Below are 15,253 nucleotides of genomic sequence, written 5' to 3'. Positions count from 1 at the left end.
TAAATTGAACGCGCCCCGAATTAAATGGCACCTAGCTATTTACTCTTAAATAAATTTAAATAATGCACAGGATTTCCTAATTGCATCTTGTATAGTTAACTAAATAACCAAATAATTCTAACTAAATTATATTTTCTGAGCTTCGAAGTTTAAGAGATTTTATTAATAAATCATGGTCAAATATTACAAGAAATAAAAAACATACGTTGCTTGCAAGACAATTTATTTATAGAAAAAATAAGTATGTTACATCTCCAACAATTATCCTTATTTTCATATCTGAAAAAGCATTTTAACTCATAACTAAATGCATTAAATACTTGGAAGACAATGGAGGAACATATAATTATAGTGGTACACATGCCAGTAATGGGATTCAGTGCCGGAGAAACGGTTTGGGTAGACATGAGGCTTAATTAAATGAAAATATGATTTTTAGACAAATAGCTCAACCAAACACTTGTTCCGTCGAAACTCAAATCCAAAACTGGCTGGCCATATTTGGCCAAAATTGTATATGAACTCATTTATAATATAGGCAAAATATTTTAACTCTATAAATTCGTACAAAATTTATGTAAATACATATGTAAATAGTAGTGTATATAAAAAAGTGTAAATTTTCGGATACTTTTACGTATGACGCCAATAGGTTCACAATAGCACCAGCGAAATAGATGATATGGGCGCAAGGGTAACGTAGTTACCACAATAGCTTTGTAAATTAACTGGAAAGTAAACTCCCTTCCAACCTATTTATCTATTCCACGATTGAACCCAAAAATTATGTCTAATAAGTACGTACATTTAATATTCCATTAGGAGAAATAATCCTATATTACTGTAGCAAATTACATCAAGACTGATTTAATACAGCAAACCGACTTCTATATGCCAAAAGGACTTAAGAAGCATTTGTATATTTAAACGATTTTTTCTGGTCAAATTTAACATTGCGACGACTGTACAACTCAAATATCAAAGCTATACTTAAAATTGATAGACGATTTGAAGTAATTTGATTTTATTAACATTCATTATACGACAATGGGCTTTAGTTTAAAAAATATATGTTTTATACGAATTATAAAGGCACAATTAATATTAGTAATAACAACATACGTTTACGTTAGTTAACGAACCAGTTATAAAGAATTACAATTAGCCCTGTCAGACAGGGAAGTAAACTATTGCATTAGATCAATATTAGAAGGTACATATAAAAATTCAGTTACAAGTATTGCAACCAATTCCAATTGGAATGTTACTTACAGGGTTTGAGATCTCGTCAATATTTATTCATGTGTAAACGCGGCAGAAATATTGAGCATATTGACATAATAATTATTTTTTGTGATGTATCAATATATATTGACTGTGTTGATTTGGATGGGTAGTTAGAGTATGTTGGATCACTGTTTTGACAAAATAAACCTACGTAGTATTTTTGTATGGATTAACAATTTAAAATTTGACTGAACTGATTTCTTAAAAGTTATAGGCTTAACTTTTGTCGTCCATTATTACGAAACACGTCTACTTATACCAAAAATACCGCAAATCCTAAGTTTTTTCAATTAAGATCGAAAAAATGGAATGTACGTGCCGATATGAAGACGCGGATTCTCTATTATTATTGTAACCTTGATTTCAAACAAATAGTGCAAACGCCTCGTAGCTTTTACGAATCGTGGTTTAATTGATCCGGGCTTGATTTTACGAAATTTTAATCAATTTATGTATACTATAAACCATTCAATACATTTATAAATCAGAATTCCGTGCCGTTAATAATTACGTTAATTACAAATTAAAATCAATCAAATTTAGTGTAGTGTGAGTGTGAATTGCTAGTCCTGACAAAATGACGGAAACTGACGAAAGGTAATTAAAAAATTTAGACCGACTTCATAAATATATGAAATTCAGAATATATATCGAAAACCAATAAACCAACCATTACTCCCTTATTGAACCTGTGACCTAATAAATTTTGCAGATACAAAGTTTAACACACAGGTTAAAAACTCTTATTATACACAAAATATCACATACAAATCAACACATTTTTATAAAGTCGATTAAAAAGTTCTGAGTTCGTATAATTACCAACAAGTTGTTTTGACCGCGTTCATTCAAGGAAATTGGCAACATTTTGATTTTGAAATTAAATTTCAAACATCTTCAATTGAGAACTGTGTTATTTTAATTACTGACAAAATAATTACATTTATACAAAATACACTTGTTGAGAATGAATACCAACTGGAATATATAAAAACTATCAAATTTTTTTGAGGTATCTAAATGAAAAATTAAAAGCTTCGCAATACCCAATAATTAAAACTTGAAAACCTCGAAAAGAATACCTTTTTAACTTGAACTATAAATTCTTTCTAATTAACTTCATTGAATTGTTAATATTGAGTTTTACGAACGATTTTAATATAATTATTATATTAACAATTCTGACATTGTTAACCTACATATTTTTAGCAGTTATAAGATGATTCAACATATATTGCTAGATAAAAAAAGTAATAATGATGAAAATTTAATGATATAAAAAAAATTTAATGATCTGAATAAATTTCATGATTTTGCTACAAAAATCACAATTCATCTTTCACCTGAAAACTCTTACAGAATTTGTACATATCATCCTCAGATCTATCTCCCCCGTAAACAGATACTTCAGAAGACTTGGCATACATTTTCAATGTAGGCAACGTTTTAATACCTCCAAAATCTGTTGCCTTCGGATTATCAGTCACGTCAATGGCTACTATTTTTATTTTAGCATTCTCGCTTTTCAGTTTAGTTGCTAGGCGGCTAAATGACGGCTTAATCTCGTTACAGTGACCACACCCTGAAATTGTTATTACACTTTAACTATGAAATAAATAAGTATTATACTACCATAGACAGACTCGGCCAAGCATTGCTATGGCTAAGGTATTTGTTATGTTACATAGTAGTAAACTATTCAAGAGAAACGGTAGGTAAACTTATGTGAAACCTTGGTACTTTAACACAGCGCCATCTGTTGGATTTGTATCAAATAATAAATAAATAAATAATTTGCAATAAAATAAAATTGCGACTATAATTAAAGATCTAAGCTATCCTATCTCTTAAGTTGGATCAGACTGCTCACGGTGTGCCAATTTAATTTAAAATCGTTTAAGTAGTTTAGGAGTCCATCGCAGACAAAGATAAAAGCAGTTTACATCAGTTATTACGTAAGGGGCGGCCTTCGCTAGCGTTTTCTTCCGGGCAACCCTAATATGGAACAATAAAAGACGAAACATATGCATAAGGTAAAGTACTCAAAAGAACTATAACTTAAACAAAAGGGTTTTGATTTTCACAATAGGGTCCGAAGAAAAAAAAGTTATGATTTGATAATTTTTTTTCGTAAACTTAATATTATTTTCAAGACATTCCATAAACAATCATAAAAAGCAAGTGTATCGAAAGGTCTTATCAGTACTATCTAGTGGGTATTATAAAAAAGATACAGAGTGTAGATTTTTTCGAATTTCAATAATTAGTAAGAAATGTCGATTATCTTATAAAAACGCTAAATAAATTATAACTCTACAGGGGATGAGTTGAAGGCCCTCCCGTAAAACAATTTTTTGCATCTGATGACCTCATCTATCGCCTAGTTGCGTTTGATCCACGATATTTTGGCCACCCTGTATACACACTATCGCTATACAAAAACGTCTGGTTTACATAACCCCCTACAAAAATAACTTAAAATATATACCATCTATATTCTACCCACATGCCGGCCACTAAACCCACTAATGACTTTGCTATCGATGAAGGCAGTATTTCTACAACATATATAATAGATAAAACTTACATTGAGCATGATACATAACAAAACTGGGAACTGAGTCGGAGAGAATCTCTTCAAAATCTGCATCACTCGCTTGCACCACATTTATCCCAAATCCTGTCACAGTATGACTCTTCCTACCCTGCTCTTGCCTCTGACCATCTATTTGTGTATGTATGTGCTTTACGAAGTCCTCACTCTAAAAAAAATAAATCATAACTAAAAAGTCATAGTGCGATTAAGTGTAAGCCTTATATATCAAAAACTACTGAGTTGATTTTGATGAATTTTAACAGAAATTAACCCGATTGCCGATATCTCTAGAGAAATATATATAAACAAACAAAACGTGGAATACATTATATATATATATATATATATATATATGTATATACATATATGTACGTATAAAATATAAATATGTATAAAATATGTTGTGTATGGGGATATCTATTGAATGTGCTGTTTTATTGATTATATTATATCTGGTCTTGTAGTGTTTTGTATGTACTGGCTCTATCAAAGTACGACTAATGAGTATGACTTTCTAGAATCCTATCTGGGATTTATCAAAACAGGAATATATTTCAGAGTTTATGTTTATATAGTTCAATTAACAAACTAAACGGCGCCGTTTAACTAACGGCCTGAACGATATTCAGCCAGTAGATTAAACAGCTAGGCAAATGACTTGGATCGATGTCGTTTCATTACTTGCCTAGCAAATTGACTGTTAATTTAAATTTAATTTCACTTTCTGCCACTCTAAAACTTGAAACGAAACTCTTCATACTGTCAATGGCATCGGCAAACTACAATTTTGACGGTATTTTCCAAAATTTCATGGAAAACAACAAGTACTATGAAAAAGTGTAGTGACAATAATAATGTGTAGCATTTTGTATCTCATATGTGATTTTTTTTTTATTTCTGCCAAAGAATTAATATATCGTACGAATGGCCTAAGCATTAGCCAGCCAGTTTATTAAATGTTGTAACAAACGGTACGGCCGAATATCTTTCAGGCCGTTAGTTAAACGGCCGATTAAACTAGTTGACTGCGACATATATAAAGTTATATATTATAACCACAACCTGGAGGGAAGAAGGCTCCGTGTGAGGGTCATGAGTATATTTAATATAATTAAAAACCTTACCCTTCTCCCGCCATTATAATCTTCAACTCCCTCATAATGATGGAAGTATTTAAATGTGGGATAACCAGTAACTTTGTAATTATTACAAATGTCTTCCTCAACCGTACAGTCTACGGCCCCAAACAGAACCATCAGGTTATCCGCGAATGTGTCGGCGGCCTTTACGAATTCCGGTTTAGTCGATTTACAGTGACCGCACCCTGGAATTTTTTAATACATTACTAGATTACTAATTTAGGAAATATTAAAACTACTCAAACGGAAAATGTCAATTCTAATCTATTTAAAGATACATAATCGCTAAATATGTTGCTAAGCTTGAAATATCAATATTGGATCAAATTAAGTAATTTTTGAGGAAGGTTTAATATTGGGAGAAATATAAAAATACAAAAAGAAGAGTAATATTAGAATGATATATACGCACAAACGAAAAAAAAAATTATAAGTTAGGTTTATTACGTAAGCAAAGCTCCCAAAAATAATAGTACATAAACGGATTAATTCTTTGTAGGAATTATCGAAAATACATTTCGTTTTCAAGCATAGGCAATGAGTGGGTAATATGTGAAAACAGTAAATAATTACTGTTGACGTAATCACCAAATAAGAAAATCATAGAAATCCCCCACCCCGATTACATAATACTAATAATAATTCGGACACCTCAAACTGGGAATCGAAACTAGCTTGTTACCATATATAAATAACCTAGATACCGACTGCAGCTATGTTGGGTTGATTTGTGAATCTAAACCTTCAAAAGTTCATACAAACCGGTCCAGCCGTTTAAGAGGTTTTCAGTGAAATGCACAAGTACAATAGAATTATATAAAGATTATTGTCAATGGTAAATTATTTAAATATTTTATGAATCATATAAAATATTTATATACTTACATGGAGCATAGAACATAACTATCGCGTATGCCGCCTTCTTAAGCGAGCGTTTAAAGTTGCTTGCTGAGAGGTGACGCACAGATGTCTCCTCTTCAGACCATGGCGTTTCTGGTGGTGTAGGCACCGGTTCTTGGGGGTTCTAAATATTTAAACAAACAAATATGTATATTCGAGAACTATAAAAAAAACTTCCATCATTTCCACTAATTTTTCAACTGCTGGCAACATAATTATCTCCGATATTATAATTAATTTTAACTAATAAACACAAATCACTAAAAAATTATAAATCGTTTAAATAAAAAAAATATTAATGACTAAATATCATACCTTCATAAATTCAACGATTTTGTCATCAGTGCGGAAGTTCAGGTCATATTTGTATTCGCCATTGTTAAAATACTTGATCGACGGATATCCCTTGATATTGAACCTGGACCCCAAACCCTGCTCTGACGTCACATCAACAACTGCGATCATACCAGCAATCTGGAAAGTGATTATAAATAGCAGTGTGCCGTAACTTCAGAGGAACACGGGTCATACCTACTGGAACCAAAAACATTCTATACCCCAAACAGATTTGGGAATTCATCAATTTTACAAGCAAAGGGCGCTGGAACGACCTGGCGTTTAGAGAAGGAAGACAAACAGACTGGACTTGATCAGCTGATTAGCAAACAATCATATTTTAGAAAATATATATCTTGTAACATATACTGCATATATGTATAGCGTAATGTAAGATGTGATAAACTTCAATATATAAGACAGCAGAATACAATAAATTAACAAATAAAAATTAGTGTTCCTACACGTTCCTTAAAATTTTCCTTAATGTTATGTGACAAAAAAATTGTCCATCAGTGATAACATTACGAACTTTGAAATATCTATTTCAAAGATAAAATATTTTAAAAGACTTTACAAACCTGTTGCGTCCTCATACTTTCTTCAGCTTTAATGAGATTCGGCTTCAAGTTCTTACAATGACCGCACCAAGGGGCGTAGAACACTACCATAGCGTTGTTTACGTGTTTTAATGTTGAATCAAAGCTATCCGCTGAAATTTAAAAGAAATATTCACATAAAACCTTTTTTAAACAGTACGTATACATATATAATTCACACTATACATAACATTCATAAAACTTTTTAACAGCACCGTTTAACCTAGTTTTGTCTTTTTTTATCAAAGTAAACAATTTGACAGATAGAAAAGTACAGAGTATTTTCAGTTTGGCTAGAACATTGGTAATTTACACTAATTCAACGTAAATTTAAACCTACATAATTAAAAATGTAACTATAATTATAGTTACATTATTAATGAGTCAATTGCATCAATGTCATGGAAGAAAAAACTGAAAAGAATTAATTCAATCGAAATCCCTGCTGCCCTGATGAGTCTTCCATACAAATACAGACCAGTAAAGGTAATTGGGACACATAAAATTCGCTTGGATGTTTAAGTTAATAATAAAAATTGCCTTTTATTTCATAAGTTTCTAAGTAGTTGGATGGCAAGTTTTACAAAAAATGTGACTATATATGATATGTATTTACCATGTACCCAACACGTCTATAGCAAATCTATTTTACATAACTACAAGCTAGTTAATATTAAAATACCTAAATAATACCGTATACGCTTTAGCATTGTTTAAAAAATAGCAATGTTGACCCAGCCAGAATAATTGACGTAATGACAAACGTTGGGATAAAGAAAAATACGAAATGAGGTCTTATACAAAAAAGTGAATACGACACAGATTAGATTAGTATAGAGTAATTCCATTAAATACTTCTTAGTAAGCATTTTAAATGAATAAATTTTATTCTATGGTCATAGAACAGACAATGATAAGTACATTGTTTCTCAGTATGACTTCTCATATACTGACCTATGGCCACAGAATTTATTAATTACCTGTCAAGTGTAGTAGATCGGTATCCAAGTCCCAGGATTTTGGGGTTTCCTTCTTCATCTCCTGTACACTATTCGGGTCTCGAATGAACCGCACTAACGAATCGCGCTTGTTTTCCCCATTGTACACCATACGATAATTTCCTTTTCTGTAATTTTTTAAATAGCCAACATACAGTCCATTATTCTAATTCATATGTCAAACTTCGTACAGCTCTTGAAACTAGATTATAGTTAGATTGACTTAGTGGTAGATCTGAGAGTTGTCACAGAACGTTAAACATGGGGCAAACAGGCAGGAGGCTCACTAGATTACTCTCAATGCCAGAGGGGTCGCGATCACGTTGACCTTTTAAGAAAAGGTATTACTTTGAGACAATAATAAAAGAAACTTGTACTTTTGTCTCAACATATAAATAATAAATTATAAAAGCACATCGTCACATACAATTAACAAAAACGCACGTTATAAAGTTTCGTAACACAACACAAAAATACATACATAATTAAATGATGTCTGTTTTGTAGTATGACTTTCAAAACTTATAATCCCCGGCTGTATCCATAAACATTTTTTTGTTTTTCAAAGCAAACATTTAAATGGAAAAGAAAGGCTACTTCATAAATATAATTAAAGAAGTAAGACAGGGCGACCCTCCATCGTCAAAGCTGTTCTAGAAGATCTATTCCGTAAGTTAGAGACAGAATATGGATTAAATATGAATGGCCAGAAACTGACCCATCTGAGATTCGCTGACGACATAGTGGTCTTTGCCAGTACCGCAAAAGAAATACAACAAATGCTCTAAGAACTGAAATAGTACCAGAAGTTGGACTCCTAACGAACATCAAAAATAGATGAGGAAACAAAAGATTATGTATCAGAAAATCTATATTTAGGTCAACTAATATCCTATCACGATTCAACTACAAAGGAAATAGACAGAAGGATTGGAAATGCATGGAAGCAATCCATCCACAAAAGTAATTATGAAAAATAGTCAAACAAGCATGCACATCAAGAGAAAACTTTGCAACACATACATAATACCAATTCTCAAATACGGCTATAAAACATGGGCACTTACCATAGCACAATGTGGAAGATTAAACGTAACCCAGATAGCCATGGAAAAACATAAAAAATAAAAAACAGTGGCGCTACAACCTTTTTAGGGCTGGGTCTCAAATTTCTGTATCTGTTTCGTGATCATTTGTCACTCTAATAGGCAAGTAGGTGCCTAATCCTTCTGAGCCTGACATACGCCATCGACATTTGGGTCTAAGCAAGCCGATTTCCTCACCATGTTTTCCTTCACGGTTCGAGCGAATGTTAAATGTATAACATTCGCTCGAAATGAAACTCGAAGGTCTCGCATGACACCTTCGACGCACGCTTAAGCCACTTGGCCACCACTGCTTGCTAGACCGGATGGAAAGAAATATTATAAAAAAAGAAGATGAAGAATCAACAAAATAAGTAACAAGAATTTAAGAGGTTTGGTGACGTTACACAAAATAAAACAACAAAATAATGAAATTGAATTGTTCTATACAAGAGGAGCAGATAAATGGATTAAAATTGTAACACTATCGCAACGGCCATAAGAGAAATAGAGGTAGGCAATTTATAAGGTGGGCTGATGAAAGCATGGAAATGGCTGGCTGCAAGCAAGCACACAGAATCGGTTATCATAGAAAAACAATAAGTATAATGTATATAATTTGTGTTTCTGAGACTATAAATTAATAAATTAGCTTTATGGATTGTTTCTATATAATATTATATCAATTTAGTCCATGTCAAGGCCGTAAGAAGGGCCCATGACCCCACTCTGGATCAGCACTTAACAGATTAAACCAAAAATATGACATAATACTTACACAAAATACAATAGAGTGGGGAACCCTGTAATGTTGTATTCATAACGAAGTTTTGAATTATGAGGTTTAGATACATCCATAGCTGCCAGCATTGCTTCTCCCTGTAAATACAAACAATTAAAAAAAAAAATTTCTTCATCAAATTTGTATAATTTATTTCTTGTAATACTCACATACTAATAACATTCATGCAGCATCCATAATAAATTATCCCTGAGTAACATAGGCTACTTTTTATATAAAGGTATAAGAAGTTGAGACTCATTCTTATATTTTGGTGGTATTTATTATTGTGCTATATATATTAGATTATTATATACAAATAACAAAATTGAACATAATAAAATTATTGAAATAACATAAAACAATAGCATGACTTAATCTTGATCAAAGAATAGCATGTCTCAGGCACTGAAGGATTATAATCTACTTTTGTATAAAAAAGGAAATAAACACATGATCATACTGTATAATATTTGATAATGCCAAGACTGAAAAATTATAGCGCTACTGGTTATTTATTATGAAAAACCAACTACTTTAAATTTTTTACTATTTATTAAACAACCATTTTACCTTTAAGTCCAAAGCTGCATCAGAATATTCAGGTTTCAATATTTTACAATACCCACACCAAGGAGCATAAAACATAATTATTGACTTCATTGAGGTTGCTGCACACTTTTTGAGAAAGCTAGATAGAGCCTGAAATATAAATATACATATATTATAAAGTTATTCATACATTGGTTTCTATGTTACAATTTACAATCACATAAAAGAATCTACCTAAAAATATATAAAAATATGTATATTATTTGTGTATGTGTTTTGATGTTTCAACTGGAGTCTCAAAGGTCTACTTTACCAAAACAAATCAAAATTCTTTTACTCATATGGGTAACTATTGAAGGTCATAAATTTCCAAAAGTTAATTTATTACTAGCTCCCAAATCAAGGGTGTAAAGCAAACTAAAAGAGCAGGCAAGAAACTCTCAGCTACTATAATTGTTCATTGCAAAGATTTCAGTTTAAAAATTGTAAAATGAAGAATAAAAGAAATAGACTGAGAAAGGCAACAATTGCCCTATAACCTGATTTTGTACTTGTGATCTAAGCAAGTCTTGTAATGTTAACAATCAGTATGTTAAGTTGTAATATAGTAGCTAATATATAAGCTTGAGCTTACCATAGAATCAGCTAAATGATAAATATGATTAGCAGATGGATCTTCGTCCCATGGTGCATCTCCAGTTGGATCCAATAAAAAATTTACTATAGAATTGACTGTTTCTGCTCTATCATAATCCTTATTGAATTCTCCATCTTTAAAGTGCTTAATGAAGTAAGGACTGCTTTTTTCAATCTTCAATTTTTTGCAAAGCTTTTTCCCTTCACTGTTAACAATAATTACATAGTTATATCTAGGGTTTGGTAATGGGTATCCAATAGTAAATATTACTTAATTTAATAAATATCTATTATATTCATAATTTCTACACATTTCAAGAAGTATTTTTTTAAATTTGTGAATAATTCATTCCATCTGCTTAACTCACCCTCCAGCACAATTAATGGACACCAGTGTAGCCTGCCCTTTCATTTTATCTGCTACTTCTCGGAATGTCTTTAAAATAGGTGTGGCCTCTTTCTGAATATTTATGTATAAGACTAAAACATTAGTCTTTGTTTTCATTAACTTTTTGAAATCTTTAAGGTCTTCAACTTGAGTGATTGATGTTTGTTTCTTGACTTGAGTTGAATTTTGTATGCATATTAACAATATTAATAGCTGAAATCGTAAATTGAGTTAAATTATTCTTAAAGCTTATTGTAATGACCAAAAAAAAGTTATTGACAAGTTATTTCCAGGCGGGTATTTTCTCCTTAAAGTATTGACAACGTGGGAGCATCCGATTTATTTTAATGTCCTTACCAAAGCCTTTCACATTCTGCTATATTGTGCAATACTTAATAGTTAATGTATTTATCAAGATTCAAGTTTAAACTATTTAAATTTTAAAACTTACCAAACAGTCTGCAAAAGCTAATCGGCGCATTTTTGTAAATGTTTAAACACACAAGTTTGTACTTAATACGATTTGTTTACAAAGTTTAATCTTATTTAAAAGCGAAAACGTAAAACTGTTAAAGATAACTTATTCAAAAATACCTTTATAGAACTAAGAAGTATACCCAATAATCGCGACTACTAAATACTAATATTACAACTTATAACTTGAAAGTTCATTTCACCGGTCACCCAGTCCACAGACTTCACCGCTGACCAAGACAACAATAGATAGTAGATATCTTTTAACTCTGAAATTTGCACAAATTTGTATGTCAGCTGCCAGAATATTCCACGAATGATGACATAAATAAAAATGGTAATTGTCAATCAATATACAGTCCACACCTCCTAGCTACTACTACCTTCTCTCAAAGATATAGATTGCTTAACACTGCTGTAGATCTTTTGCCTTTCGTCACTTGTAAAATCTGTATTTTTTAAATGAAAAATATCAGTGTTTTAAGTATATAAAGATCAGTTTTAACTGTTAAATTACTGGGTGGAAGTGGGTGTTAACCAATTTCATTGTCAATTCTTCTTTAATACGGAAAAAACCAAAATTTAAAGATGCCACCTGTAAGTTAATCTTATAAATTTTAAATTCTTTTAATTATTATTGTATAACAGATGTGACTTTATTATTTTATTGTTTGGTATTTATATTGTGTATTTATACGAGATTTACCATTTGATGGATATTGTATATTAATTAATATATATAGCGCTTATAACATTCACATGCGCATCGCAATTATTGCCCAGTTTTCCGGATCTGCTATATTGATTTTAACCTAAGCGTTGCTATGGTAATATACTACCTATTTTTCGATGAATGACCTTTGCCTTTGTTTTAAATAGTTTTGTTTTCAGCCACCAAAAAAGGCTCCAACAAAAGGCGCTAAGCAGATATTGGTGGAAAATCAAGCTACAATCAGCTTCTATAGGAACATGGCAGGAGCTTCTGGGTTATTCTACAACTCTGTTATGTTTGGAATTTACCATGATGAAGTCCGATCTTGGTTAATGGTAATAAATTGGTATTTAAATTAATTGGCAGTGTTGGCCTAACAGTTTCAAGGTGGGAGTGGTTCCCATACCTGAGGTCCCTGGTTCGATCCCCAGCTGTGCATCATTCTTTCTATGTGCGTATTGAACATTAGCTAAAAAAGTGAAGGAAAATGTTGTGATGAGGAAACTGGTTTGTCTTAGACCCAAAAAGTCACAGATATTGGTGGAAAATCAGGCTATGATCAGCATCTATTGGAACATGGCAGGAAATTCTGGGTTATTCTTTGTTACTCAACTCTTATTTTTGGAATTTACCTTCTTGAATCAGTATGATCCATATGGTAATGGTAATAAATTGAATATATATATAATTAATTGGCAGTGTTGGCCTAGTGGCTTCAGCGTACGACAACCATACCTGAAGTAATAGGTTAAATTCCTGGCTGTGCACCATACGGACCTTCAATGTTGTATTTAACATTCTCTCAAATGGTAGAAACATTGTGATGTGGTAACTAGCTTAACACATTTTCCACAACAAGGTCTACCTTAAACCTGTGCGTCAGGCACAGGATGCTGATTGCCTACTTGCTGATTAGATTAACAAATGATCATGAAACATAGAAATCTGAGCCACAACCTAAAAAGGGTTGTGGTGCCCTGCTTTATTCCATTTAAAATTAATAATAACTAATTTAATTGTGAGTAAAATGAAGTTTTATAGAAAAGAAACTAACATGCCTATGAAAAATTTTCATGACATTACATAAATCTTGAAGTTGAGATATATGACCCAATTGTCTTATGTAAAAGTACTAGAACAAAACATTATTATTATCACTTTGCCAAGTTTTCTGTTGGCAGGCACAAACATGATTTTAATTCTTATTATTATAGCTATAACAATAGAAAATAAAGGAATTCATAAATCAAAAGGAAGTTCATTAGTATTTTCATAACATTAATATTTTATTTATCTTTCATTACAGTTCATGAACGTGTTTGTGTTGGCTATTTACGTTGGGAGCTACCAATTGATGAGATACATCAGTCGACCAACATATTCTGAACATGGACATCTTATAGATCCCGGCCTAGATCTTAACATGGAAGGTGGAATGGGCGAGTAAGTATATTTTTTTAATCATTTAAGTTGAAAGGTTTTCGCTTTTGTTACTGCAATCATGTTGAAAATATAGAGTGCCCTTGTCATGTCATAAAATGTCATGCCTTTGTGGCAAGTCAAAATGGGATAAGCCATAGTACTGAAATTGTACAGAAACAATCCTTTTTGATTTTGTATTGGGTCCTCTTGTCAAAAACTAGTGCAACAGTTTTTTTTATAAATATTAGTTAAGCAACAATAAAAAATCCTTATCTTCTTTTAGGCATATCAAAGATATAGTAATTCTAACAGCAATAGCACACATCACAGCAGTGATGTCCAATTACTTTTGGCTCCTATTGTTTCTCATACCTGCTCGTGCATTTTGGCTTATTTGGAAGAATTTGTTAGCCCCATGGTTGTTCCAAGAAGCACCTGAAGACACAGAGCAAGATGAAAAGAAAAGGAAAAAAATTGAGCGCAGGATGAGGCGCCATCAGTAAATATAAGATAGTAAATATTTTTAAAATAAATTATATGTGTAGATTGACATATTATGATTATCTACATCTATGTTTGTTAATTACTGTGGAACGTGGTTTGAAATCATTATTGTAATTTACTTGGTCAACACCAAAATGGATTGATTTGTTCTAAGTTATATGTTAATTAAGGTGAACATAAATGTATATAAAAAATAAAAACTAATAATACCTTTAAAAATTACTAACTACTGATATATTCAAATAGTAAATTTAAAATATAAAGTTATAAAACTTAGCCATTATTTCTTGGAATATCCTTCAAATCATTATTTTCAATACTCCTAAAAAGTTGCAGGCTTAAAGTTCAATCTTACATGCAAAAATATGGCATGTAAGCTTTAGAAATTGACTAAGTTAGAATTTCCTATTAAGGTGCTAAAAATACATTGGATTAAAATTTCATTCAATCAAAAAATAGATAGTTACGGGTTTGGATCAAGTAAATGTACAGATAAATTATTGTTCAAGTTCAATATTTGTATTATTGGTGATGCAATATTTTTTTACTCTGCTGTTTTTACTAGGAGTTTTTAACATTACCTGAATATGTTTAATGTAGTTGAACTATATGGTGTAATAAATATTGTAATTATTTTTAATTTGTAGGTTATGGTTTATTAAGACAAGTGGTAAAATTTAGTTTGTTTTTATTTAAGTTTTAAATTTATAAAGTTTATGGCTAAAAAGGTTGGTATTATAGATAAATGTTTTAAAGCTCTGGATGTATTTTGTGTAATTTAATCATCAATGTATTGGATGTTTATAAAGCATAATGTATATCAATTATATTTAATAAATTCTGA

The 15,253-nt window shown here is 31.2% G+C and overlaps 2 protein-coding genes across 2 annotated transcripts; one reads left to right on the top strand and one right to left on the bottom strand.

Annotated features, from left to right (window-relative positions):
- Nucleotides 1-206: 206 nt before the first annotated feature.
- On the bottom strand, nt 207-11,993 carry LOC110997585 (protein disulfide-isomerase A5). The gene is made up of 12 exons (XM_045634137.1): nt 11,749-11,993; nt 11,278-11,510; nt 10,908-11,115; nt 10,295-10,423; nt 9,719-9,819; nt 7,838-7,983; nt 6,840-6,970; nt 6,238-6,396; nt 5,908-6,046; nt 5,008-5,207; nt 3,875-4,049; nt 207-2,869 (listed from the first exon to the last, which is right to left on the bottom strand). Exons 1-12 carry the CDS (start codon nt 11,776-11,778, stop codon nt 2,613-2,615), a joined length of 1,908 nt encoding a protein of 635 aa, XP_045490093.1. The 5' UTR covers nt 11,779-11,993; the 3' UTR covers nt 207-2,612.
- Nucleotides 11,994-12,131: 138 nt separating this feature from the next.
- LOC110997590 (transmembrane protein 208) lies at nt 12,132-15,253 on the top strand. Its single transcript, XM_022265826.2, has 4 exons — nt 12,132-12,368; nt 12,663-12,818; nt 13,790-13,926; nt 14,189-15,253. The coding sequence occupies exons 1-4, from the start codon at nt 12,360-12,362 to the stop codon at nt 14,406-14,408; spliced, it is 522 nt and encodes a 173-aa protein (XP_022121518.1). The 5' UTR covers nt 12,132-12,359; the 3' UTR covers nt 14,409-15,253.

The sequence above is a fragment of the Pieris rapae genome, chromosome Z (assembly GCF_905147795.1).
Source record: "Pieris rapae chromosome Z, ilPieRapa1.1, whole genome shotgun sequence".
Taxonomy (NCBI): Eukaryota; Metazoa; Arthropoda; class Insecta; order Lepidoptera; family Pieridae; genus Pieris; species Pieris rapae.
Note: the sequence above shows the minus strand (reverse complement) of the source record. Positions and strands in the feature narration are given on the sequence as shown.

Bases quoted from the DNA above. Each gene is read 5' to 3' on its own strand.
- LOC110997585 (XM_045634137.1), bottom strand. From the start codon at position 11,778: ATGCGCCGATTAGCTTTTGCAGACTGTTTG. The intron at 11,116-11,277 runs GTGAGTTAAGCA...TATTGTTAACAG, and splicing joins TCCATTAATTGTGCTGGAGG to TGAAGGGAAAAAGCTTTGCA. The intron at 10,424-10,907 runs GTAAGCTCAAGC...TTTATATTTCAG, and splicing joins ATCATTTAGCTGATTCTATG to GCTCTATCTAGCTTTCTCAA.
- LOC110997590 (XM_022265826.2), top strand. The intron at 12,819-13,789 runs GTAATAAATTGG...CTTTCATTACAG, and splicing joins AAGTCCGATCTTGGTTAATG to TTCATGAACGTGTTTGTGTT. The intron at 13,927-14,188 runs GTAAGTATATTT...ATCTTCTTTTAG, and splicing joins ATGGAAGGTGGAATGGGCGA to GCATATCAAAGATATAGTAA.